This window comes from Nicotiana tabacum, chromosome 17, assembly GCF_000715075.1.
Source record: "Nicotiana tabacum cultivar K326 chromosome 17, ASM71507v2, whole genome shotgun sequence".
Taxonomy (NCBI): domain Eukaryota; kingdom Viridiplantae; phylum Streptophyta; class Magnoliopsida; order Solanales; family Solanaceae; genus Nicotiana; species Nicotiana tabacum.
In genome coordinates, this window is record NC_134096.1 from 100,356,171 (window position 1) to 100,381,622 (window position 25,452).

At 37.0% G+C, this 25,452-nt stretch overlaps 2 protein-coding genes across 2 annotated transcripts; both read right to left on the reverse strand.

Annotated features, from left to right (window-relative positions):
* Positions 1-348: 348 nt before the first annotated feature.
* On the reverse strand, positions 349-3,808 carry LOC107772482 (uncharacterized). Its single transcript, XM_016591986.2, has 4 exons — positions 2,209-3,808; positions 2,011-2,118; positions 1,345-1,419; positions 349-997 (listed from the first exon to the last, which is right to left on the reverse strand). Exons 1-4 carry the CDS (start codon positions 2,340-2,342, stop codon positions 766-768), a joined length of 549 nt encoding a protein of 182 aa, XP_016447472.1. The 5' UTR covers positions 2,343-3,808; the 3' UTR covers positions 349-765.
* A 15,825-nt stretch (positions 3,809-19,633) lies between these two features.
* LOC107772483 (calcium/calmodulin-regulated receptor-like kinase 2) lies at positions 19,634-24,686 on the reverse strand. Its single transcript, NM_001325136.1, has 8 exons — positions 24,540-24,686; positions 23,052-23,439; positions 22,527-22,680; positions 21,504-21,630; positions 20,713-20,795; positions 20,558-20,629; positions 20,198-20,401; positions 19,634-20,097 (listed from the first exon to the last, which is right to left on the reverse strand). The coding sequence occupies exons 2-8, from the start codon at positions 23,375-23,377 to the stop codon at positions 19,795-19,797; spliced, it is 1,269 nt and encodes a 422-aa protein (NP_001312065.1). The 5' UTR covers positions 23,378-23,439; positions 24,540-24,686; the 3' UTR covers positions 19,634-19,794.
* Between the last annotated feature and the right edge of the window lie 766 nt (positions 24,687-25,452).

Sequence of the window (25,452 nt, forward strand, 5' to 3'; positions counted from 1 at the left end):
CTAAAATCCTAAGTAAATGGACTGCAGTATTCTAGCAGCCAAGCGAGCAATAAGGAGACCCTTGCACAAGAAAAATAATCGCACTAGAGAGCATAAGCACAGAATTTGTAAGAAAACCGACAACCAAAGAACATGCAGCATAACTTAAAATCACCAATTTTAGCAAATAAAGTACCTATACTTAGGAAAAACAAATAAGATCCCATAGCCACTACAAAGTACCTAAACAACTGCTAGCAAAACCAACCCTCGCAAAAATAAAGATATAAAAAATATAAAAGAGAAGAAAGAAAAGCCTGGAGAATACCAGTAAAAAAAAGAAATTATAGACTAGGAAAACACAGCTAACAGCAATATATGAATGTAAACATCCTCAGCCACAATACAATACAAGATGACGGCTGAAATTCAAGTGTAGATGACACTAGTACTAAGGTAACAAATTGAACTCCAAATAACCAATCTGGATGATTAACAAAATCATGACACATCTGCCACAACTGGACGTAGAGTGATTTAAGTTACTATTATACTACCATTCAGTAGAAACTGCAAAAATACGACGTTCAATTAAACTTTACTGTTGAATATCATGTGTCTGCAACATAAACCTTCAACAGTCTTCAGGAGCAAAAATATGGAGGGGTTGCATAAGACAATCTAGCATGAGGTAAACTTATAGGCAAACTCTCACACCAGCCAAGAAGAATATTTTCTCTTTCTATCGTTCTATTCTGGAATGCTTCACAAATTGCTGACCGGTCATCAATTCATTGCATCATAGTCATCTAACTTCTCATTGTACTCCAAGACCTTTCTCCTAATCTTGGATGTATCTACCCACGTGATGAAGTCCTCCATATTTCTTGTCACAAGAAATGCTGGATCAGTAACTGTATCGGGTCCAACTCGAATATGACCCTGTTCTATATAAGTCACTGCTTCCTTCATGTGCTCGGCAAACTTCAGCCGCACCAAGATAGTGGAGAGCCTACGCCTGCAAATGAAGAGCACATCCATCTATTTAGCACCCATAACAATATCATGCAATAACACGATCCCATTTATGGGCAACTAACGGTGACTTGAAATGTTGTCTCAATCAGTAACTATGTTGCTCAGACTCTCCAAAAGTGCTGCCGCACCCGTGTCGAATCCTCCAAAAATGCACTAAATTTGGAGGATTTGACACGCACCCAACAACATTTTTGAAGAGTCCGAGTAACATAGATCAGTAATCCGTAAAGAATTGCAGAATGATTGATTATGCTTGGAAGCTATGTGGGCTAGAGCATTTTCTGATCCACATAGAACTGCTTAATATGGAATATAGAGCTCACTTACCGGCAGAAGGATGAAACTGATAAGTTCTCGCACACAGCTAAGCTTTTCCTCGTAGTTATTACACCCATGTTATACCTGAATTAAGGAGACATCTATCAGAATTTGTAATCACACGACATCTGTGGCAATAATAAAGACAGATTACTGAATTGATCGAGAAAAGATCTTTATCAAAAGAAAAACCAAAAGCAATAAAAACTCATCTCTCAAACTAGAAAAAAGGGAGATGGGGAAACACGTTTGTGCGCATACATTATACTGCTAATCGCCATCTATCCATTAAGCTCATATGATATAATACATAGAAACCAAGCAAAAGGAGGATCAGAGGCCGAGATATACAGTTCTCAACTGTTTCAGAAAAAAAACATGTTTGCCTAGTATCTGACGTTTATTTATTGAAAACAATAATTTAATAGTTGGAGATTTTTTTTTAAATAGCTACAACAAATTAAGGTTTTCTTGACTCCTGCTACATTTTCTTCTCATCGTGCGTGCCACATTAACTATATATCCTAAGCAAAATCATAGGTCTAAAGCAATTAGCCTACACAAACAAATTGATATCGCATCCCTAACTAGTATCACTTGGCAAATACTCTCTCAGGCACTCCAAATTTGAAACTTAATACACAAAGCAGAATAACATAAGGCTAAAGCACTGACAGCTTTTCCAGAAGGGCATCAGTCATCTCAATCCGATAAGGATCTCTCGGGTCCATCTGCTTTAGTATATTCACCAGCTTCTGCGCCATTCTGCATAAACCCGAGTACCTAACATACACACACAAAAGAAAACATAAATACATAAAGAAATAGCTCTTTAAGCCACTAAAATGAAAACAGGAGAATAAAAAGACATACTTTTTGTAGTCGTCTCGGCCAGTAACGTGGTAGCGACGCATGACATTAGGTTCTCTGTGACCTCCTTCTCTCTTCCATTGTAGAAAATCCACCTTCTTTAGAAGCTTCTGCTCATGAGCTTTTAGCTTCCTCATCTTTGACCGAATTCAGAGGAAAAGCTTCGCGATGGCACTATTAGGTTAACCTAATGAGAAAGAAGAAGAAGAAGAAGAAGAAAGGAGAGAGAATTGGAAAATGGGTTGGTTTCGGGTTGGACCGATGAAAACAATATAAAAAGGCCCAAGTCAATAAAGATTAGTAGGCTAGTCCATGGGCTTAGTGGCTAATTTGAGTATTTTTCTCAAATAGCCCTTTTCCAAACGACAATAATTATTAAGGAGAAAATTACCCTTTATAACCCCTCAAAATTTTAATATACCATATTTTTGACCATTGACAGAAAATGTCCCTCCGGCCCAAACATATTACATCTAATAGCCAAAAATATTTATTTTGTATATTTTTTGTATAGAGACAGTAAACAACAACAAAAACAACAACACACTATAATCTCACTAGTGAGATCTGGGGAGGGTAGTGTGTACGCAGACCTTACCCCTACCCTGGGGTAGAGAGGCTGTTTTCGATAGACTCTCGAATTCCTCCCTTCAAGAACTCCCCACCTTGCTCTTGGGGTGACTCGAACTCATAAACTCTTGGCTGGAAGTGGAGGGTGCTCACCACTAGAGAAACCCACTCTAGTTGTTGTATAGAAATAGTCTATTTTTATATATTTGTTGTATAGTGACAGTCTATTTTGTATAATGATAGTATATTTTGTATATATTTTTGTATAGTGAGTCTATTTAGGTATTACCTTTCTATATTTTTGTATAGTGACAGTCTATTTTGTATAGTGACAATCTATTGTATATAAATTATATAGTGACAGTCTATTTTGTATATATTTTATATAGTGACAGTTTATTTAGTATATTTTTTGTATAATGACAGTCTATTTTTGTATATATTTTGTATAGTAATAGTCTATTGTATATAAATTGTATAGTGACAATCTATTTTGTATAATTTTTATATATGACGATAGTATATTTTGTATATATATTTTGTAATAATACCAATATTCAAAAGAAATGCTCACCGTCCACGATTGTTAGGGAAAAACCTAATATTAAGTGGAATGATATTGCCGGGTTGGAAAGTGCTAAGCTAGCTTTGCAGGAATCTGTTATTTTGCCTGTCAAGTTCCCTCATTTCTTCACTGGTGAGTATTTGCTTTTATTTGGTATATTTGTATGGTTGCCATATTTTCTAGTGAAAAAAAAAATTGATTGGTGTGGGTGATTGTATTTCTTAAAATTGATTCTTAACGCTTTGGAGTACTTCAAAACCCATTTAAAATACGAGAAAAACTCTAAGATTAAGGAAGCGATTACTCAGAAATTTACCGAGTATTTGCGCCGGACGGAGGAGATCCAAACTGTGTTGGATGAGGGTGGGACCGGGCCAGGTCCAAATTGAGGGGATGCGACTGTGGCGACAAGGCCCAAGACGAAGATGAAACCCAAGGATGGCGAAGATGGGGAGGATTCTTGGTTATAGCCTTTTAATTAGTTTTGGGCTATAAAATACATACCGAAATTTTGTGGCTAGCGGCTGTCCATAATTGAAGTTTGCTCATAATTAAGCTAGCGTTTGGACGTAGATTTGGTTGAAACATAAAAAAAAGAGTTTTTGAGGTTGTGTTAAAAAATACTCTTTCCGGTCCACAATAAGTGATTTTTGGATGTTTTCACATAGATTAAGAAATCTACATTTTTACATTAATTAGCAATGTAATTGACCATATTAACCTTTACTATCTCTTCACATAAATACCCCTAACACATACTCCAACATTATTTACTGCAAGGGCAATACTCCAATATTATTTACCCCTAACACATACTCCAACATTATTTACTCCAAAAAATTACTTATTGTGGACCGGAGGGAGTAATTTTTAAAAGTTGAAGTTATGTTTGGACATGCATTTTATGAAATTTTTTTAAAGTTTTGTGAGTGGAAGAAAAAATTTCACCAAAAACTACCCTAAACCAGATTTTGGGAACAGATCATATTCCTTGATCAAACAATTTTGAAAAAAAAGTATCCAAACACCAATGGCTAAACGGGAGCTAAACGTCAGGGCTGACGTCTGCCTTACTTCTCCTCGGGTGATCAATCTGCTAATTTGCTTTGGTGCTGCAATTGTGACTATAATTAAACATATTGTAAATTGTGATTATTTAAAGTGACTACCTAGTGTCTTTTTGCCGGCTTTTTTTATAGAGTACCTACTTTATGTTGGGTTCAAATAAGTAGTGCATAAGAAAAATTCACTGTGAAGGAATTTGAACATTGGACCTTTTAATTTAACACCTTTACATAACAAGTCGTTTGTTGTTTGGGTTAGGAGATTTGATTTCTATATGAAATCTAACAACGTTATGACGATGTCTAATTACTATTTTTTCCTTTCCTCATTACTAGTTTGTGCATTGATTATGGCGGAATTTATGTAGTACTAATATATTATGGGGACAAAATATGAAGTTAGAAAGTGAATGTTACTACTAAGACATGAATTACAACAACTATACTTGCCCCCATTCTAACATACTTTCTCTTCTGGCTAATAATTAACAAACAAACTTTTATTTCGTTTAAAATATGAGTACTACATAATACTAATTTTAAATATCACGAACCAAACATATAGCAAAAAATATTCATGTATAATTAATTCCTACCTACAATATACCATATTAAGGACCATTGCAGTTCGGATTTAACATGCCTCCTCTTCCACCAAAAGTGTTTCTTCCCTCTTATTATGTAGCTTTTCGTCATTTGAATGGCATTATAATTTGCTGCTTATACTCGTGATAACTTTTCCTAGCAGGACAACTTTCTTTTGCGCGCATCTTATATTGAATGCTATTCAATTCATCAAATTTGCAATATGGTATATAATTCCCAACTGAAGATGCTCTATTTATGTAGCCATAATCTTCTTTTACGTGCATCTCACTACCTCAGCACCTCCGTGCCGGATCCGCCTCTCATATAGGAAATATAAAATTCTATATTTATAAGTATATTCACTTGAATTTTCTTTTTCGAGGTTATCCTAGTACAAAGCATTGATACATATTGCCTTCGTTCGTGCCACACAACTTCTTGATTGTACACAATTATGCGCTATGGAAACTTTTCTATTACCACTGGCAGTATTTACAAATAATATTAACCGAGATGTAACATCTAAATCAAATAGCCTTAAAATGAAAGCAACTTCTCATATTCAAATGGAAGCTATGTCCAACAGGGAAATTTGGGAGTGATAAATAAAAGTAGCAGCCTCAGAAGATTATGAACCATCCCGTGCAGAGCCACCAGCCACTTCAACTGTCTCCCCACCTAAACAACTGAACTGATAAGGAAGAATCAGATGCAGAACAATCTAGACACCGGCATAATCCCATACTACATTTGTTCTGTTCTAAGCCTTTTATGAAAAATATCAATATTCTCACCACTACTTAATGATGTTGCTATTTGTGTGTTTGCCAACGTCAAGCTGCACTTTAAGATTGGCCTGTGACATATCCACTCCCATGGATGCTAGTGTCTGATTTAAGGTATTCAACAACCTGCTCACCACAGAGATCTCCCATGTCACAGGAACAGGATCCAAATTAAGTAGCAACAATAACTACTTCAGAATTATTGACTTCTAACCATAATCTGTTCGAAATCCAAAGGTTGTCAGCAAACTAGGAACACATCAATTAGTCCTTCACTTGATTATTTTGAGAATTCTGGAGCAAGTTAAAAGTAAGGCTCAAACATTTAACATACAGATTGTTACGCGGCGCCTTCCTGAAGTTCCTTGGAAGGGCGACGTAAGGCTAAACAACCGATGTCAGTGCGGTTGCTATGCGCCAACTGAGGTCCTCGCCGTACGCTTGACTAGATTGTCAGTGCCGTACGGGAAAACCAATGTCGTGAGCAATTGAGCAGCGGAAAATGAGCAACCGATGATGAAAGCTGATGATTGTATTGATGATGATGATGAAAGCTATTACAAGATGCAATGCGGTGTCGGGGGGGAGAGACACCAGTACAGAGAATTGTTTGAATGCTTGAATGTTTGAATGCTTTGGTCCCCCTTAATAATGCTTAAAAAAAATAAACCAAAGTTACATGAGTTGACCTAAGAAAGCTGTAGAAGCACACTGAAAATGAATGAAGTAAAACTACTCTATAATTACAATGAAAAGGACTTAGTCTTCTATGGAAGCAAGTCCGATGGCAGCAACTTTGTCTTGAGCAGCAGGGTCTGCGCGCGCATTGCTGTGGGCGCGCGCGACACTATTTGGATCTGCCAGCGGCTGGGCGCTGGTGCTTGGCATTGGGTCTGCGCGCGGGGCACTGTCTGGGTGTGCGGCGCTGATGGCAACAGGATGATTTGTGCGCGCGGCATTGTCGGTGCGCGCGGCACTGATGGCATTGGCCAGCCGCTGGGCGCTGGCATTGATTATCGGTGGGGCGACAGAGGCACATGCTCGCTTGTCACTTGGCGCTGCCGAGACCACGGGGCCGACCGTGGCTCTAGGCGTTGGGAGGCTTGCCGGGACGCCACTGGGCGCGTCCAAGGGGTCATGGGTCGATGATGGAAAGCAGCCCATGACATTCTCCCCCACCTGAGTTGGCGACGTCCTCGGAGCCTTACCTGCAGGATGATGATGATTGGTCAGGCTCTTGATGACTGGGAGGTCTGTTCCCCTCGGTGCTGTGAGATGTCTTTCTGAATGATCTTCCATGCATTTCTGAAATGGCCTGAGGCGGCTGACATGGAAGACTGGATGGATTTTCCACCAGGCTGGTGTGTTCAGCTGGTATGTGGATTTCCCGATGCGCCTTTCAATGGAAAAAGGCCCGATGTAGCTTGGCAATAGGCGAGGATCTTGGGTCCTCTTTGCAAACAAGTTTCGCCTCGGGGTTCTTACCATCACTTTGTCCCCTGCTTGATGTTGGGCAAAGCGACAGTTTTGTTCGGCATGCCTCGTTGCCCTGTCTTGGGCATTGACAAGATAGCTCCGCACTATCTTCAAAGTTTGTTCCCATTCTATAGAGAAACTGGCAGCTCGATGAGATGATGGTATGTTTGGTGCATTCACATTATGTGGGAGTAGCGGTTGCTGTCCGGTAACAATTTCAAAAGCGCTTTTGTTTGTATGGGCGCACTTTTGTGAATTGAAACACAGTTGAGCAGCATCCAGAAGCTTCACCCAATGTGTTTGTGACCCGGTAGCAAATTGGCGGAGATATTCCTCCAGCATGTCATTGAACCGGTCTGTTTGATCATGTGTTTGCTGATGATGATGGCTTGAGTTGTAACTCAATTTGGATCCGAGGCAACTGAAGAGTTGGGTCCAAAACTTGCTAGTGAAGCGTGGGTCGCAGTCACTGATGATGGTGCTGGGCATACCCCAATGTTTGACAACATGGGAGAAGAAGAGTCGAGCTGTTTCTTCTGCCGACATGTTCTGTGGGGCTGCGATGAAGGTAGCATACTTGGAAAATAGGTCTACTACCACCATGATGGTTGCATGATTTCCGACCTTGGGTAATCCTGTGATGAAATTCAGGGAAATGCTTTCCCAAGGTCTCTGTGGGACAGGTAGCGGCTCCAAGAGTCCTGCTTGTGCTGGGTGATCTGACTTGTCCTTTGGGAATGCTTGACAAGTCTTCACACAATGAGGGGCGCCATGAGCTGTTGGACCCCGATGATGTGATGCCTGTTTGATGATGTTGAGGGCAGCCAGAACTGTGGGTTCAGGTCTGTTGATTCCCTCCTTAAACTGCATGGCCGTGATGTTTCCAGCGGCCATCTTCTTGGATATGCACGGTATGGTGTGGGGTTTGGCCTCGTTGTCTCCCATCATTAGGAGCATGTTGGCATATGGTACCGGGATTGTGTTGGTCTGCCTGAGGAATTCCAATCCCACTATCAGTTCGAAGTCATCGATGATAGCTATGCGTAGGTCAAATATTCCCTTGTATGGGCCAAGCTGGATTGGCGCTTCTTTGGCTATTCCACTCACTTGCTGAGATGGAGAGTTGATAGCCTTGACACGACCCTTGTATTTTTGTACTGCTAGACCGAGGCGTTGCACCTGAGTTGAGGCCAGGTAGTTGTGGCTAGCACCCGTGTCTATCAATGCCCGAATAGGTCTGCCATTTACTTTCATGTCAACGAATATTAAGGTCCTCTTTTGTGATGTGGGAGGTCTCTCGTTCGCCTTTCCTTTCCCTTTCTTGTCGATTGGGAATGTCTTCTTCTTGGGGTTGCCAGTACTGGTTCCCGCCAAGGTATCATGAATGGAGCCGACAAATGCGTTGAAGGCACCTACTGGATCGGTACCGTCTAAGTCGTCGGCATCTGACTCGTCATCGCCAACAGTTTGTTGAGCATTGACTTGTGTATTGGGGCATTGATTGTTCCAATGTTCCCCGCCGCAATGACGGCATTCTGATGGGGGCTTTCTCCCCTGATGGTTGTTGACTGATGCAGTAGTGTTACTGCTTGAGGAAGGAGTCTTGGATTTGGATGCACCTCGATCTCCTCCGTTTCTGTTGGGGCCACCGTTGCTAGGTTGGCTCCCGTTGTATCCCCCTCGGACAGGCGGCTGGGGCCTATCCTTCTGAGTTTCCAACTGGTAATCCCCAAGGGCACTCAGCAGCTTGAATGGCCTTGGGCAGGGTATCTACCCGTTGTCTTTGCAGCTCCATACGAGCATGAGGTTTCAAACCTTCTATGAATGCAAATAGTTTGTCTTTGTCCCCCATATCCCGTATGTTTAGCATGAGTGCGGAGAATTCACGCACGTAGTCCCGCACCGACCTGGTGTGGCGGAGTTCACGCAACTTTCTTCGTGCATTGTATTCCACATTTTCGGGGAAGAACTGCAGGCGTATGGCGACCTTCAGTTCTGCCCATGTCTGGAGAGTATCTTCACCGGCCCTGATGGCTTCGTATTTGACTCGCCACCAGAGTTTTGCATCGCCTTGAAGATACATGGAAGCAGTTGCTACCTTTTTGGATTCTTCCAAATGTCCAACGGCATCGAAGTATTGTTCGATGTCGAAGATGAAGTTTTCCACTTCTTTAGCATCCCGGGCTCCGTTGTATGGCTTGGGCTCCGGAATTTTCAGCTTTTGTGGAATGGGGGCAATGTTCATGGCACCCCTGATGTGGTTTTCGCCTCCTTTGAGCAGGCTTTGTAGTGCAGCATTGACAACATTGAGCTGGCCTGTCAAGTTGTCTATGGTTTGCTGCATGACTGTCAGTCTGTCTGCCTCTAGTTCCCGATGGGCTAAATCCTCGGCACGCTCCTGTTGGAGGTCCTCGAATTGGCCATGAATTTTGGTTGCCTCGACGGCAGCCGTTTGCCGGTCTTCCTTAGAGTCTTGACTGATGTTTGCTATGTCATTTTCGGCCTGCCGCATTTTGCGGTCCAGGTCGTCCAACCTTTGCACTAGGCTGGTTTTTAGATCAGGCAACGTATCCATGATGGGCCGTAATGCGTCAACCGTCTCTTCTAGGGTCGCGATGCGATCCCCGTGATTCACCATGGTCAGAAATGGTGATGATGATGGCAATGAGTTCCCTCGTCCGATGTCGAGCCTAGGCTCTGATACCAACTGTTACGCGGCGCCTTCCTGAAGTTCCTTGGAAGGACGACATAAGGCTAAGCAACCGATGTCAGTGCGGTTGTTATGCGCCAACTGAGGTCCTCGCCGTACGCTAGACTAGATTGTCAGTGCCGTACGGGAAAACCAATGTCGTGAGCAATTGAGCAGCGAAAAATGAGCAACTGATGATGAAAGCTGATGATTGTATTGATGATGATGATGAAAGCTATTACAAGATACAATGCGGTGTCGGGGGGAGAGACACCAGTACAGAGAATTATTTGAATGCTTGAATGTTTGAATGTTTGAATGCTTTGGTCCCCCTTAATAATGCTTAAAAAAAATAAATCAAAGTTACATGAGTTGACCTAAGAAAGCTGTAGAAGCACACTGAAAATGAATGAAGTAAAACTACTCTATAATTACAATGAAAATGACTTAGTCTTCTATGGAAGCAAGTCCGATGGCAGCAACTTTGTCTTGAGCAGCAGGGTCTGCGCGCGCATTGCTGTGGGCGCGCGCGACACTATTTGGATCTGCCAGCGGCTGGGCGCTGGTGCTTGGCATTGGGTCTGCGCGCGGGGCACTGTCTGGGTGTGTGGCGCTGATGGCAACAGGATGATTTGTGCGCGCGGCATTGTCGGTGCGCGCGGCACTGATGGCATTGGCCAGCCGCTGGGCGCTGGCATTGATTATCGGTGGGGCGACAGAGGCGCATGCTCGCTTGTCACTTGGCGCTGCCGAGACCACGGGGCCGACCGTGGCGCTAGGCGTTGGGAGGCTTGCCGGGACGCCACGGGGCGCGTCCAAGGGGTCATGGGTCGATGATAGAAAGCAACCCATGACATTTATATGCTTGTTATTATTGACCAGATACGTAACAAAACCTGAATTTTGATGCATCAGGTGACAAACATTAGGACATATCAGGATTCCTGCAGCCCATGAGTAACCTACTGGCTGAAAACCATATGACATATTAAGCAAGTTTATACTCTATTCATTCACTTGGCAAGTCCTGTTAGTTCCAGAAGGTCCAGCTCCGTAAGAAATTCAAACTACAACTTTTTTCGGTCGAAACAGAATTTCTATCAGACCAAGCAAGAACAACTTCACAAAATCTTAGCAACATAGAAGGGCATCATACAGAGAGCAGCTACAGTATCCTATTAAGGAAAATCCACCTTAAGTTTCTCTGGCTTCAACATGTCTTGGAGTCAAGAATGTGCCAAGACTTGACTCTGGTAGGTCATAATGACAAACCGTGAACAACAAACAAATTTCAGAATAACTGAAACGGAGAGAATGTCGTACTAATGCTCAGATATAAACCAGAAGGAAATGTAACTAATTCTGTAAAGGAATGTGCCAACAAATGAACTGAGTAAATGAGAGAAGAGTAAAAGACGAGAGTTGTATGCAAAGTAGCAAACCACTGAAACCAACAAGCTCTCCACATTAATAGAAATGTAAGTGAATTAAGCATCACACAGATCTTACCCATGGCATAAACGTTGAGGATTCTTCACTCCATCCCTGGTATGTTCCTTCATACATCTGTAGTTTCTCTTGTAAAAACTGGATATACTGTATAACCTGTATTTCGTACCAAACCTTGAAGCTGGGCCTTGTGATCACCTAATGTAAGAGATTGAAGAAACAGCAGTATAGGCAAGCAAGTGAAATGTCACACCTCCAACAAGAATGAAGCTTTGTCACTCTTCTGATCACTTTCTGGTATGAGATCTCTCAAAATCTGAAATCTGAAAAGAATTGAGCATAACTCAGCCTTTGACACTGACAATATTGAAGAAGCTCCATAAGAGAACCTAGAGTCCTCTTAGAACAGAAAGAGCATATGTGAAAATACTTTTATCCTTGACGGCTAGAAGCAAAAGCTTAAATTGTTCACCCAACAAATGACAAAAAATGCTTCATTTCAGCAAGAATAACCAAAAGGTTTCATAGTAAAGAAGGAAAAACTTTTTATTTGCTTGACTGTTTTTTATTTTGTTTCCCTTACCTAGCCACTTCTTAGCTTACAGGCATAAATAAATGCAACATTATCGATTACCATGGAACTTGATTCATAAAGCCATTTATTAGCCAAACTGATCTGGAAGTCACTCAAGGATATCTACGCAATTCAAATGGTGAAACTGATGTTAAGTCAATCATCGACTTTAAGGAGACTCTTGGAGATAATTGAGGTCTATCATCAAAATTTTAGATGTAAAGCAGTATCATTAGACTATGACACCAAAATGGTAACATTAATTCTTCGTAAGGACCTATTAGAATGAAGACAAACAACTCACCCATGAGTTGACATTTTGAACAACCGAATTAACACTTGAAACTGGCTCCCCTCATGAGCTAGCTTTTGGGGTTGAGTTAGGCCCAATGTCCATATTTCACACATACTACCATGCAGTAATCATTGACGGCTGTCTAAAGAAGCTTAAAAGTTTATTGAAGCGCGGCTAATTCTCATATTTACTGGATTGGAAGCCAACCAACAAATGGCTTAAATATTCAAATTAATTCGCTTGGGCAGAGATATATACGGCTACCCAGTGATTTCATTTACAAGTACGCAAACTTTCTATATTACTATATATGGCTACCTAGTGATTCCATTTACAAGTACCATGGCTGCACGCTTTCTATATAATTATTTTTAATTATCGGCTGGAGGCTATATAGAGAGCAATGGTAAGCTAATAAAAAACATTTCTTGCATTGCCCCGAAGAGAACATATAGTCCTCGATGACATACAGAGAACGAATGCATAAATCCCTGACAAATGTTCTTCTCAGGTATAACAGGATAACTCAATGCTCGCAGAAATAAAATTAACAGTTGCCTGAGAAACAAATAGCTAACCACCCACCCTACCATATGCAAAAATGAAAATACTTCCCCTCTTACAATACTTCAGTGACTTCACAAAACAATTTATTCGACTGTATTCGGGGAAGGGGGAACCGAAGCTAAAAGGACATCCTTTATAGAAAAATAAAAATAAATTTTTCTTTATAGACAAAAAAGGAAAAAAAGAAAACTTGCCTCTCGTTAATCTTGCTCCTTCGTCGTTGCTCAGCATCAGAGTGCTTGGAACGAACAGCATTTGCTGCCTTCTTCCCTTCTACTTTCACTGCAACCAGTATTACAAGAGCAAATGCATACATGTCCATATGTATCGTATAAGTTATACACATACCGTTTCGGGAAGAAAACTCATAATCGTCCACTTCATGTTGACTCTTCACAATCCTTACCATTTTCCACCGTGTCAGCCGCTCTTATACCAAAACCACACAACAAAATTCAGTCCAAACATCTATAATTTTATACTAATACAATTTTCGTTTTGGAAAAAGTAACAGCTGCATACAAGAACGACGAGAAGGAACAAATACACAGAGACGGCGATCCGTATATTTATATGTATGTATAGACAAAGCTAACCCAAACAGGCTCTTAGTTGATGCCCTAGGCAAAGATTGAAACTACTGCAGTTAAGTGGCTGCTTTAGATTTTTCTTGTTGCTCATTTGTGCCTATGGAGACACTCCATAAATTGCGCCAAATTTGTTTTTTCTTTTTGAAATATTATTTTGGTGATGATGTGCTAAGGTAAAATAACTGCGCCTTCCGTCCCAATTGATGTGACATAACATTTTTTTTTGCCTATCAAGAAAAGAATTATACTTATCTAAAAATAATTTAAAATTAAACTAACCATTTTAAATATTGGTGCCTTGTTTTAAACCACAAATTTTAAAAATTTTGAATTCAATCAAAAATTTCCGAGAGATTGACAAAGTTAGCCGCTCGGCAAAAACTATAAACAACCGCTAGCCCACAATTGCACATTACAACATGTAGCCAAAAATAAATAAATTATGTTAACCGGCATTCTTTTTTCCCGTTTTTACTATTTACAAGAGGTTAAGTTCTCATAATACTTTTTATTTGTCTATAAATCCTTATAATACTCGGTTATGTTTCCAGAATGGTAACTACTAACTATGTCTCGATGAAAATAGAGATACGATAAATTTAACTACTTCAAATTAAATTTATCAAGTCAACTGTCATAGAAACAATCTTACCATCTTTTCTCTTTTTTTTTTTTTTTTTTTTGAAAAGGATTCTGATCCAGAATCTATTCCAGTATTTATTAATCTATTATATTATGTCAATCTTGTCTTGTTGAAAATGGTTAATAAACAACACATTAACAATGACATCTATTATATTTTGTCAATTTTGTCTTCTTTCTTGGAAATAAATCATTCACCCAAAAAAATGTAATAAAAATCAATAATACAAACTCTCGACACTTCTTTTCAGGCCAAAACTCCAAAACTTTCTTTATTCCATCACTTCCATTCTCATTTTATACAAAATTTCATCTTGCCTTACAAAATTCCCCTGGTTCAATTTATATATTTTTTCACAAATTCTATAATCTTCACAACTCAATTCTTCTGTTTAATTCACATTGTTTCTCCTTCTTCACAACAACAATCAGAATGGATGGTGACACTGTATAATTCAGTGTATACTGACTAAGTATATTATATAATAAGTGTATACTTAATGTAAACTCACTGAATATGTACTTCTTATACATTATATATTAAGTATACATAAATGATACACTTTTTATACAATAATTTTACATGATACACTTTTTGAATTTTAGAAATTTTATGATTGTTCTTTCACAGATAACTATGCATAACATTGAAATATATACTAGATAGACTGCCAGTAAACAATTTATATACAATAGACTGTCACTATACAAAATGTATACAAAATAGACTGTCATTATACAAAATATATATAAAATAGACTCTCACTATACAAAATATATACAAAATAGACTGTCACTATACAATTTATATACAATATACTGTCACTATATAATTTATATACAATAGATTGTCACTATACAAAATAGACTTTCACTATACAAAAATTATATAAAAAATAGAGTGTTACTATACAATTTATATACAATAGACTGTCAATATACAAAATATATATAAAATAAACTGTCATTATACAAAATATATACTAAATAGACTGTCACTATACAAAATATATACAAAATAGACTGTCACTATGCAAAAAATATACTAAATACACTGTCACTATACAAAATATATACAAAATAGGCTGTCACTATACAAAATATATACAAAATAGACATTTCGGGCTGTTAGATGTAATATGTTTGGGCCGGAGGGACATTTTGTGTCACTGAGAAAAAGTATGAGCTATTAAAATTTTGAGGGGCTATAGAGGATCATATACCCAAAATCGCCTCATAAATTAGAATGGAGGGATCGCGAAGTATTGATAATTGAGTGGCAGTCTAGTAACAAAACTTCAACTGTAAGATTGAACTTTTACTGAATCCTTCCCTTTTGGTTACTGTTGAAACAAATAGTATTTGAAGTTAAGTTGAAAAAAGATATTTAAAAGTTGAGATTTTGGACATAAATTTTACTTGAAAAAAGAGGCTGAAGTTCTATCAGAAAAACATTATCTTACTTGAAATACTCAAGTTTTTAATCACTATTTCACCGGTATTTCAAAATACAGAAGTTCAATATTTGCAAATAATGATGACCAAAAGGGCAGCCCGGTGCACTAAGCTCGCGTTATGCGCGGGATCCGGGAAGGGCCGGACCACAAGAATCTATTGTACGCAATCTTACCCTGCATATCTGCGAGAGGATCTATGACCAAACCATTATTTGCAAATGCTGAACATACTCCTTATTTATAGCCAAACATCTATGGTACCAAAAAAAATCCTTTGGTTGTTCATTCAGAAACAGGAAACTGAACTAATTTCCTGATTACAGAGGATTTCTTCCCCTTGCGATGATGATGGCTAACTCGTCTGCGACAATGTACATCCTAGTGGAAGTGCAAAATGATGCCAGTAATGAAGCTTACAATCTATATCTATCTATCTATCTATCTATATTATTATAAAAACACGAATAATTTATGCAGAATCTTGAACGACTAAAATATCCTCGAAATATTGATCGACTTTTATGCCCTTAAATATTTATATAATTTAAGGATCTAATTGTAAATTAACCAATGATAGGAATTCCTTTTCGAATTAAACTACAAGACTTCTCTGAAATGAAGTATAAATTTATCAGTTCGATTCTCCTATTTTTGGTATCTTTCGTAGGCCTATGTCTAATATTTAAGATTTACACCACACTAAGGTTTTCTCCCTAGATTCTTTTTTTTTGTTTTTTTTTCCCTCTTTTTTTCTTTGGAATCTGTAGTGATTAGCATGTAGCTTATTGTAGGATAACATGTAGCTTATTTTAGAAGAAAATAACGTGAAAAAATAGAGTTAATGACCACTGCATCTGCCCTGTGATTCTAATTCAGTTCTCTTTCTCACCGTAGATTCAAGGTAGCCTATCAGATACATCATGCTCGCGCCTCTGCACCTTTTCCTATTATAGGTAGGACATTCCTCTTAGAAAATATTTAATTATTTTTTTTATCTAGAACAAGTACAACAATTATCTAATTTAATCATTCATCTTGGAAGGTTCAAGAAATATTTAATTATTTTTTATCTATATACTTGGTGAATACATGCAATTGAAAATTTATCTTTTTAAAATACGTTTTATAATAATTGATTGGAAATATAAGCGCAAAGCACTCACATGGAACCTAGAGTTTGCTATTTAACACATAGAACATTTGTTGAATTATAAGTTCGATTAATTGTGTATAACTTTAAACTTACATGACTATTTGACTCTCTCTCTCTCTCTATATATATATATATATATATATCACAAAAGTATAGCTTTTTAATTTCTCTATGAAGTGTAAGTTTTGTGTTTAATTTTTTATTCTTTTGAATCGATGCAAAAATATTGATAGGCTTTTATACATGGAGTATTATTTTTTTTTCTTTTGTCTTCTAATGTCTTTGAGTTTTGTTGATAATGTGATATTATTTATTACGATTGAGTTTATCTTAATCTTATTGTATTTAAATTGTTCTATGAAAACTCTAGAGGTTATAATAAGTATATGTAATTACTCAATTTTTATCGTATAAATTGAGGTGAATTGTTTAAATGACTTATGGCCATATCTTCAAAAATTGCTTCTTTTGGTTCAAAAAATTTGTTTAAAAATTAAAAAATATAATATAAAATAAAATTTATTTTAAAAAGCAAATAATGGACCGAAGATACTTCAAACTTCTTAAAAAAAAGACTATATCTTCAAATAAAATTATTTCTCGTATATAATTTTCCTTAAGTTTAATTTTTTGCTCTTCTATGTAAATAATTGACTGAAAATTTACGTGCAAAGCACGTACATAGAGACTGGCATTATTATAAAAGTGAAAAGCCCAAAACAAAAAAGTTAAAACACTTAAATGCCCTTTTAAATCTATATTATTATAAAAGTGGAAAACTCAAAACAAAAAAGTTAAAAGACTTAAATGCCCTTTTAAATAGATAAAAAATTAACGTTTTAAATATAGATAAATAAAATATTTTAGTGAAGAGTTGTGTCTTAAGATGAAAGGTTGCATATTTTCATCTTAAGTTGATTTTTTCTTCCCCATAAATTGTTTGACTTTGCAATAGATAATTGCTTCCGAAATCAAATCTTCCGTTTCCAATGTGACTTAGACAGAAGTTTGGAAAAATATTTTCTTCAAAAGTATAGCATTTTTGATTTTGAAATCGCAGGAGCACGATATACCGAAATTCTGTATACGACATATAGTGATTCTTCCATCTCTACTTCTTTATTTATACAAAGAAATATAGCACCAAATTTCTTTGAAATGGAAAATTCACAGTTGGGCATGTTGACACCGTTTCGTTAAAATGAGTGTCTCTCTTTGAAATTGAAAGAGTAACAAGGGTCTCCACTCAAAGTTAGAAGTGGATCCTGTGACTTGGATAATGAGTAAGACACTACCAATTTCTTTTTGAGGTAATACAACAAATTTTCAATTTTTTTAAATGAAAAAGAAAAGAATAAAACTATGCATGTGGTATTTTTTGTCAATAATATGAATGCCTGACTAGAGTGGTGATTTTGTTGCTAATGTTATGCAAATACTACACCAAGCGGAAATGACATTTTAAAATGGCAAAGGCTGCACAGTGCACTTTTCTCGGAAGCAAATTTATATAAATATAGAGAATAGTGATATTTAAAGCCTCTGATTTGATGATGGAGTGCCCGGGTGTGAAATTGTAAAGATGGTCAAAGCAAATAGTATCAAATTAAAGTCAGGGCAGATGCAAACAAAATTAAAGATATATAAAGAGGCACAAAGGAAAAATTATATAAAATGCATTCAAGTATGTCAAGGGTTGGAGAAAAATTTCCATATGGCCTTGTTGCACGTACAACTGCATTTTCCTGTTTGATACTTGTGGAAATTCCTTCGTCACTTCCAATATAAGATACTTGTGGTCTTGACATTGTATAGCCAAAAAGATGACATCAGAATCAAAATGATGAGAAAATAACAATTAAATCAGGTTTTTACTGTATAAAACTCCATTTATCGTGAGTTTTGTAAAATTTATTACTCCCTCCGTTACAAAAAGATTAGTATAGTTTGAAGTATGAGAGTCAAAGTACTTAATTTTGACTGTGAATTTGGACATAAATTCTTCAAGTTTTTGAAAATAAAATTTATATTTTCGGAAACTACATAAAGAGTATTATAAGTCATAATGCTAGCATAAAAGTAGGTTGTCCACATTACACCTCTTGGGATGCGATCCTTCCCCGGACCCTGCGTGAACGCGGATTACCTTGTGCACATGGCTGCCCAATATAATATATATGAATATATATAGATGCACATGCATGTAAACACACATGTATATAATTATATGTACATGTGTGTCGGTTATCTTTTTATTTTTTAGGTATAAATAACATTATCTGAATGATCTATCACTATGTACATCTTTATCAAGTAGTAACATATAATATTACAATTAATTTTCATTTATTTCCTTTAAGTTTATTATGTGATGAGTATACGAATTGTGACAAAAGTACAATATTAATCGATAACTAATAACTTTGTTCGATTTACCTGATTTTTTGTGTACGTGTTTGTCATGATTTTGCTATGTTTAATTTCCTTGTATAGAATGCAACAAATTTCCATTCAACATATTTCCATCTTGGGGTAAAAACATATCTTGGCATGTATGTATAGATAAAATGGCATGATCAATAAATAAAATTGCTAATGTTTGAAGGGACATAGAGTAATAATTATTAATATTAGTACCTATATATCCAACGGATAAACCCCGACAAAGAAGTAATCACAGGACGATCAATATTGATCATTCATAGAAATTTTTACTTTATCTTTTTTTATGTATAATTATTTATTCAAAGCTTAGTTTAATAATACTATTTTTATTTTACAAAATCATGTATTACATAACTTAACATACACGTGCGGAGAAACTAGTATCATAATAAGCATGAACTAATGATGTGGAAAGAAAGAAACATGTTACGATTTGTTAAATTAAGTTAATGGTATAAAAAAGCTTTACATTGTTAGTGTATATAACTTAAATCATATCCAAAATTAAGTTAATGGTATAAAAAAGCTTTACATTGTTAGTGTATATAACTTAAATCATATCCAAAAACACAATTCCATGCCAATTTGTTGATTCAATACTCTGCATGATGACTTTCCTATATCTTTTAAGCTGCAAAAATAAGCTCAAGCGTTGAAACAAGGAACGAAAGACAAAGTGCTCATTCTGCTTCTCTCTCATTTATGCTGGCCATGTTTCTTAATTCAACCTGCTGATTTTCTATCCTACTTGCCATTCTTGAACTGTCGTATCCTGTAAAGGACATGGTATCTTCTTTGACAAGGCGCCTCTGTCTTATTCTCAGTATTGCATGCGAAATTTCACCCATGGAAGGACGCTTTCTAGGAGTCCTGTGTATGCATTTGTGAGCAATTGCAGCAAGACTCCTTACTTGCTCTAGACTGCATGTCCCAACAAGCTTCTTGTCAAGGATCTCGTCAACCCCATCTGAGCTCATAGCCGCCTTGGTAGATAAAGAAGTCAAGAACAAATATAAGAATGTAAAATTTGCATCCGAAAACATAAAAGGTAAGTGTCTGTGTTGGGATGATATGGAAACTTACAAGATTTACGTATTCCATTAAGTTCTGATGTGGATGAATAGCGGTGATCAGTTCAAAAAGGATAACGCCAAAGCTATAGATGTCACTCCTTGTCGTAAACTTGCTTGTGGATATATACACTGGATCGATGTAGCCATATGTACCTTTAAGGCCTGAGTTGCGGCCATCATATACCTCTTCTTTTGACAGCCCAAAATCAGCAACCTAGTTATAAAGTGAGAGGTAAATATTCGAAAAGACAATGACATCAGCCTATATGCAGAGGAAGTAACTTATTAGTGACATCAATAGCAGCAAAATTATGTCTGCACTTGTCAACTAATTCGCTATTAGCATGATATAAACACGTGATCCACTGACCTTAGCTCTCATAGAATGATCTAGCAATATATTGGCAGACTTCAAATCACGATGTATCACTGGGGGAACCGCCTGTTGGGAAGAAATGTGAACAAAGAATAAGTAACTAGTTTTGTAACCATGGAAAATACAAGCAAATTGGTTAGTAAGCTTACCCCGTCATGAAGATACTCAACGCCATGTGAAACATCAAGGGCTATTTGCAACCGATCTTCCCAACTCAAGGTGTGTTCCTCACCTGAACATGTGCAGAATGAAGAAATTTCATCACCTCTTCTTAGTCGACAAAAGGTTAAAAATAGAGAAACCACACAGAAGGACAACAAGAAGCTCCATTGAATGTAGAGACAATTAACATTCAGATTCTTTTCTATTTACTGACCATCCACTCCAGATTCCTTTCCTTTTAAGTGATGATTCAACGGGAATTGGCAGTTCAGTTGCAAAAAAGTTTGAGTTTGTATAACATATACATGGATGGATATAACTGTCGATAGTAGCGGCAGAGATGACGGCAAGTTGGAGGTTAAGTAATATGAGAACTAGAAAAAAAAAAAAAAAAAAACTCTAAAGCCTGCCCCTTATTACGGTTAATATGAAGGGAGAGAAAGAAATAGGATATTTTTTAAGGCAATGAGAATTCGTTGACGAGGTTCAATGTTCTCTTATATTTCTTTTGCTTACTTGATTTATATATCAAAATCACACCTTTGCAAACACCTTCTTGGTTCAGTATAAGTGAATCCTTTAGATTTATCCAGTAATAAAAATATCTCTTATTCACTAAATGATAATTACACCTCTAAATTTAGCTGCCTGGAAAACAATCTTGTATGACAATAAACATCTGCGGGAAACTAGGAAGATTAAAATATCTAGAAGTTTCTGATCAATAGTTATCTCCAATAAAAGTAATATTATCAACAAAAAGGAGCAATACACTTACTGTATAAAAGGTTTGCCAAACTTCCATTACTCATGAATTCATAGATTAACATGCGATGTCCTTTATCCACACAATAGCCAACCAAATTTACCAAATTCCGATGATGAAGCCTACCTAGAAGTGTTACCTGCACAAACACCAATCTAATCAGAACTTGATCCAGAACAATCACATTCTTGAAAAATACAAATAGAGGAGTGTAAAGATGCATTATTGTACTATCTGAGAGTTGGAAATCAATATGCTTAGAAGAAACTCTAAAAGACTTTCAGAAACTATATGGTATTTTTTTTTGGGCCTTTTTCTTACCTATTGTAAATAGGAACTTCCCCTAAAGATGTCCCAAGTAAATCCATTACATTAAAGTGAGTTCACATCATCTTTGCCTTACGAGATAAAAGGTTCAATTGAGATACCACTTTTTATCCCAAAATAAGGTGGCAGATGCAGAACTAAATTCTTAGAGGGGCCAAGATAATAGAATAAGATAGATAAACCTATTTTTCAGGACCAATGTACAAATTTGATATAGTTCATCAACACTTGCGAACCTACATTGAGTGTCTAATCAAAAACATTAAGATAATGGGTAGGTTCGGTAATGAGTAGATTAACCCAGAATCTTTATAACCGTCTTGAATGTCCTTCAACACCTGATGTGAGGCATTGCATTTTTAAAATACCCTCCCGTACATACAATCCAATTTAAGGGTCTACACATGAATTAAACGATTGAATTCACGCGTGAGGAATAGATTTACAAACGGTTAGCTAGCTCAATGCATGTAAGAGAATCTAGGTATCCAACCCAAAGTTCTAACATAATTAGTGGAGTAACCACTTTTCAGTACCCTTATGCATCTAATGTGAAATATTGTATACCTCGAACAAAATTCATGATATATGTGAACAACATTTGCATGTTAAAGGCAGGAAATAAATCTCAAAAATAAAAGGGAACTTTTAACATGGAAGCCACAGTAGTGGTATATTCGTGGCAAAAAGTTAACAAGCAATCCACACCTCTGTAAAGAACTCCTTTTCTCCTTGTTTTGAGTCCGTAGCAAGAACTTTCACAGCAACCACTCCACCAGCAGGCATTGTAGCTTTGTATACTGGGCCGAAAGACCCCTGACCCAGTATGGTTGTAAAGTTTTGGGTAGCTTTCTGAATGTCCCTGGAGTCCCACAAAAGACCAGCTCAAGCAGTTGGCAGTTGTTAAGAATTTAATGGGCAATTCATAGAGACAAATGTAACCAATAATAAGTTTATTTTCACAGTGCGAAGTAAAAATAAAATCCAATTACAGATTCAAGATATTCTTCAACATCCTGATTTCCTAACACATTAATATCATGTTTGAAAACCAATAGGTTCATTAGTGGAAAAAAAAGGCAAGTAGCTAATCAATAGACATTGAGAAGAGGAACCATGATTGATGAGTTTCCGTTAGTTACTATTCAGAATACAATAACATGAAAAGCTGTTGAACATACAAGGTAATTTCCCCACTACAGATGTTAAACTTTAGAGCTGTAGATTACATACTTGTAAGAGTATCTTGGTATTCCAGATGCTGAAGCAAAGTGAACTTTACTAGGGTGACTCCACCAACTGGGCTGTGAATTTGTGGCCGGAAATCCTGATGTATTAATAGCAACAGAACTCGACAGAGATGCACTAAAATCAACGCTTGTATTGAGTCCATTTGTCCGTATTGGAAGAGCTGCTATACATCGCTCATTTGCTTGGCGCTGAAGACGAGCACGTCTTTTGTACCACCGAATTCCAAAAAACACAAGTGATGCAATGAGAATTCCAAAAGCCACACCGACACAGATGCCAATAATAACTAAATCAGCTTTATGAACCATTCTTCAATCTTTTCCCAAAAGCAAGAAACTTGACCATGTTGCGAGACTGGGATGGAGATTAGCTGTCATAACAAATGTAAGTATCCATTCGGAAGTGAATAATGCACCTTCTCCAATCAATCTCCAAATTAAGATTGAAGTAAGGAAGAAAAATATTAAACTTAGCAGAACATATAATATTATTCATACTAGCTGAAGGAAGAAAGATTACGCGTTGTCAATTAAATTTGGCAAGTAGAGAGCACCGAGCATCAGCAGGAGAGTACCCTCCCCACTGATATATTGTTCACATTGACAGTAGGAAGAAAATTACACATTGTCAATTGAACTGGGTAAGCGTATGGGAGCATCAGCTGAAGACAAATTGCTCCACACACCTATCCCTTTTAGCTGTGATCCAAGAATTGTGGTTGCTTCTATTTCCTACTCTTTGCTTTGGGTAAAACCCCTAAAAGGATGGAAATTTCAGCAAATCCATTCACTTAGGATTATGAAGTAGATTAAAATAAAAACACATATCTATGAAAATAAATAAGGACAAAAAGAATCAGGTAAGATAAACCACAGCCCCTGAAGAATTATCCGTCTCCTATTCCCCATTTGGCTTCGCATCAGATACATTGCTCGGTGGTCAAATTCTAATTTATTTGATGTCATCTAACAGTGTAAGACCACAATGAGTCCCCTAGTTTGGCTATAGAAAATCACATTAGCCTATTTAACAAAACCTTGTAGCTCCAACACGGGGGCCAAAATGCACCTTCAAGTTTCCATGTGGACAATGTGCTAACAAAGACTCAGAACTGCTACTTAGCCTAACAAATTACAATGATCCTTCATTCTTATCTCGATAGGAGACAATTTCAGTACTGTCTTCTTTGCTTTCTTTTATGAGACAGAAACCAATAAATTCAGTTTTCAAGAGAGCGTGCAGTCCAAAAATAACGGTAAAAGACTAGATCACGCGATTCTTTTCATTCTACTCCCTCTACTGGTGCCATAACAAAATCAAAGTACTTTAAAACCCCAGTTCGCGCATCTAGCAAACATACGAAAGTAAGGATCTTTTTCCCCTAAACCCCATCAATTCACAAGAACAGAATACATGTAGTAACTGAATAAGCAAAACAAAGAAAGAAAATGAAGATCAAGAAAAGCATACCTAATGAGCTGACATAGCAGGTGTCAAAGGAGGAAACTGGGATTCCAACAAAACCAACAAGTTTGATGGTTGTTGGAGACGGGACATGAGGAAATACTGAATTATGACAAAGAAACTGTAAAGGGTGTGTGTCAATTTGGATTGGCTGCTTTTGGTGCAGAGAATAATAGACCAAAGCAAATGCACGCGGTTTACTTTATAAAGGAACAGACGTTAGTAATGGGTTTAGTAGTAGTACAAAAACATGGATTACTAGATTTGGGTGGCTAAGGACACATTAAAGGGCGTGTGTAAGGGGTTTGACAAAACTTGGACGAGTCCGCCTTTGGATTTGCGTGGTTTTCCTTGTTTGTCTTTAGTTGATTTTTCAATTCTCTATTCCTACCCCGGATGCCATTTTGGTCATCTCCTTTTTTTTTTTTAATAAATGTAATCATATTAAAGTTTAAATATAGATTCTTTTTTCAAAAATGTCACTAATGTGATGCAATTGAGTATTTTAATAGTTTCAGGAGATCATCTTCTCTTAAAAAGTTAAGTGATTTCTCGTAAAATATTTACTACACTGAAAATAAAGTCACTTGAAAAAAAAATTACTACAATACAAAATTTATGAGAGTATGACATAAAAGTTTATCCTTCAAAGTTATGAATGGATTTTACTCAAAGTTAAAATAGTTTAATGAATTGTTAGCTCGTATATTTTGGTAAATAAAAAAACATCTACTCCTATACATTATAAACTTTTGGCCAAAATAATATTCTTAAATAAGAAATTTTGTCAAACCTATATGGTGGATACCTAAGTACTACTACAACATATCGTTTGAATTTTCATAAAGCTGTTGATTGACGAGCGCAAAACACAACACGAAATTGATGCTCGCTAGCCAAAGATAGTATAGTTTAATTA

Bases quoted from the DNA above. Each gene is read 5' to 3' on its own strand.
- LOC107772482 (XM_016591986.2), bottom strand. From the start codon at position 2,342: ATGAGGAAGCTAAAAGCTCATGAGCAGAAGCTTCTAAAGAAGGTGGAT. The intron at 2,119-2,208 runs GTATGTCTTTTT...TGTGTATGTTAG, and splicing joins GGCCGAGACGACTACAAAAA to GTACTCGGGTTTATGCAGAA. The intron at 998-1,344 runs GTAAGTGAGCTC...CTTCATTTGCAG, and splicing joins TCAGTTTCATCCTTCTGCCG to GCGTAGGCTCTCCACTATCT.
- LOC107772483 (NM_001325136.1), bottom strand. From the start codon at position 23,377: ATGGTTCATAAAGCTGATTTAGTTATTATTGGCATCTGTGTCGGTGTG. The intron at 22,681-23,051 runs GTATGTAATCTA...GTGGGACTCCAG, and splicing joins ATACCAAGATACTCTTACAA to GGACATTCAGAAAGCTACCC. The intron at 20,402-20,557 runs GTCAGTGGATCA...CTTTATAACTAG, and splicing joins ATCATTCTATGAGAGCTAAG to GTTGCTGATTTTGGGCTGTC.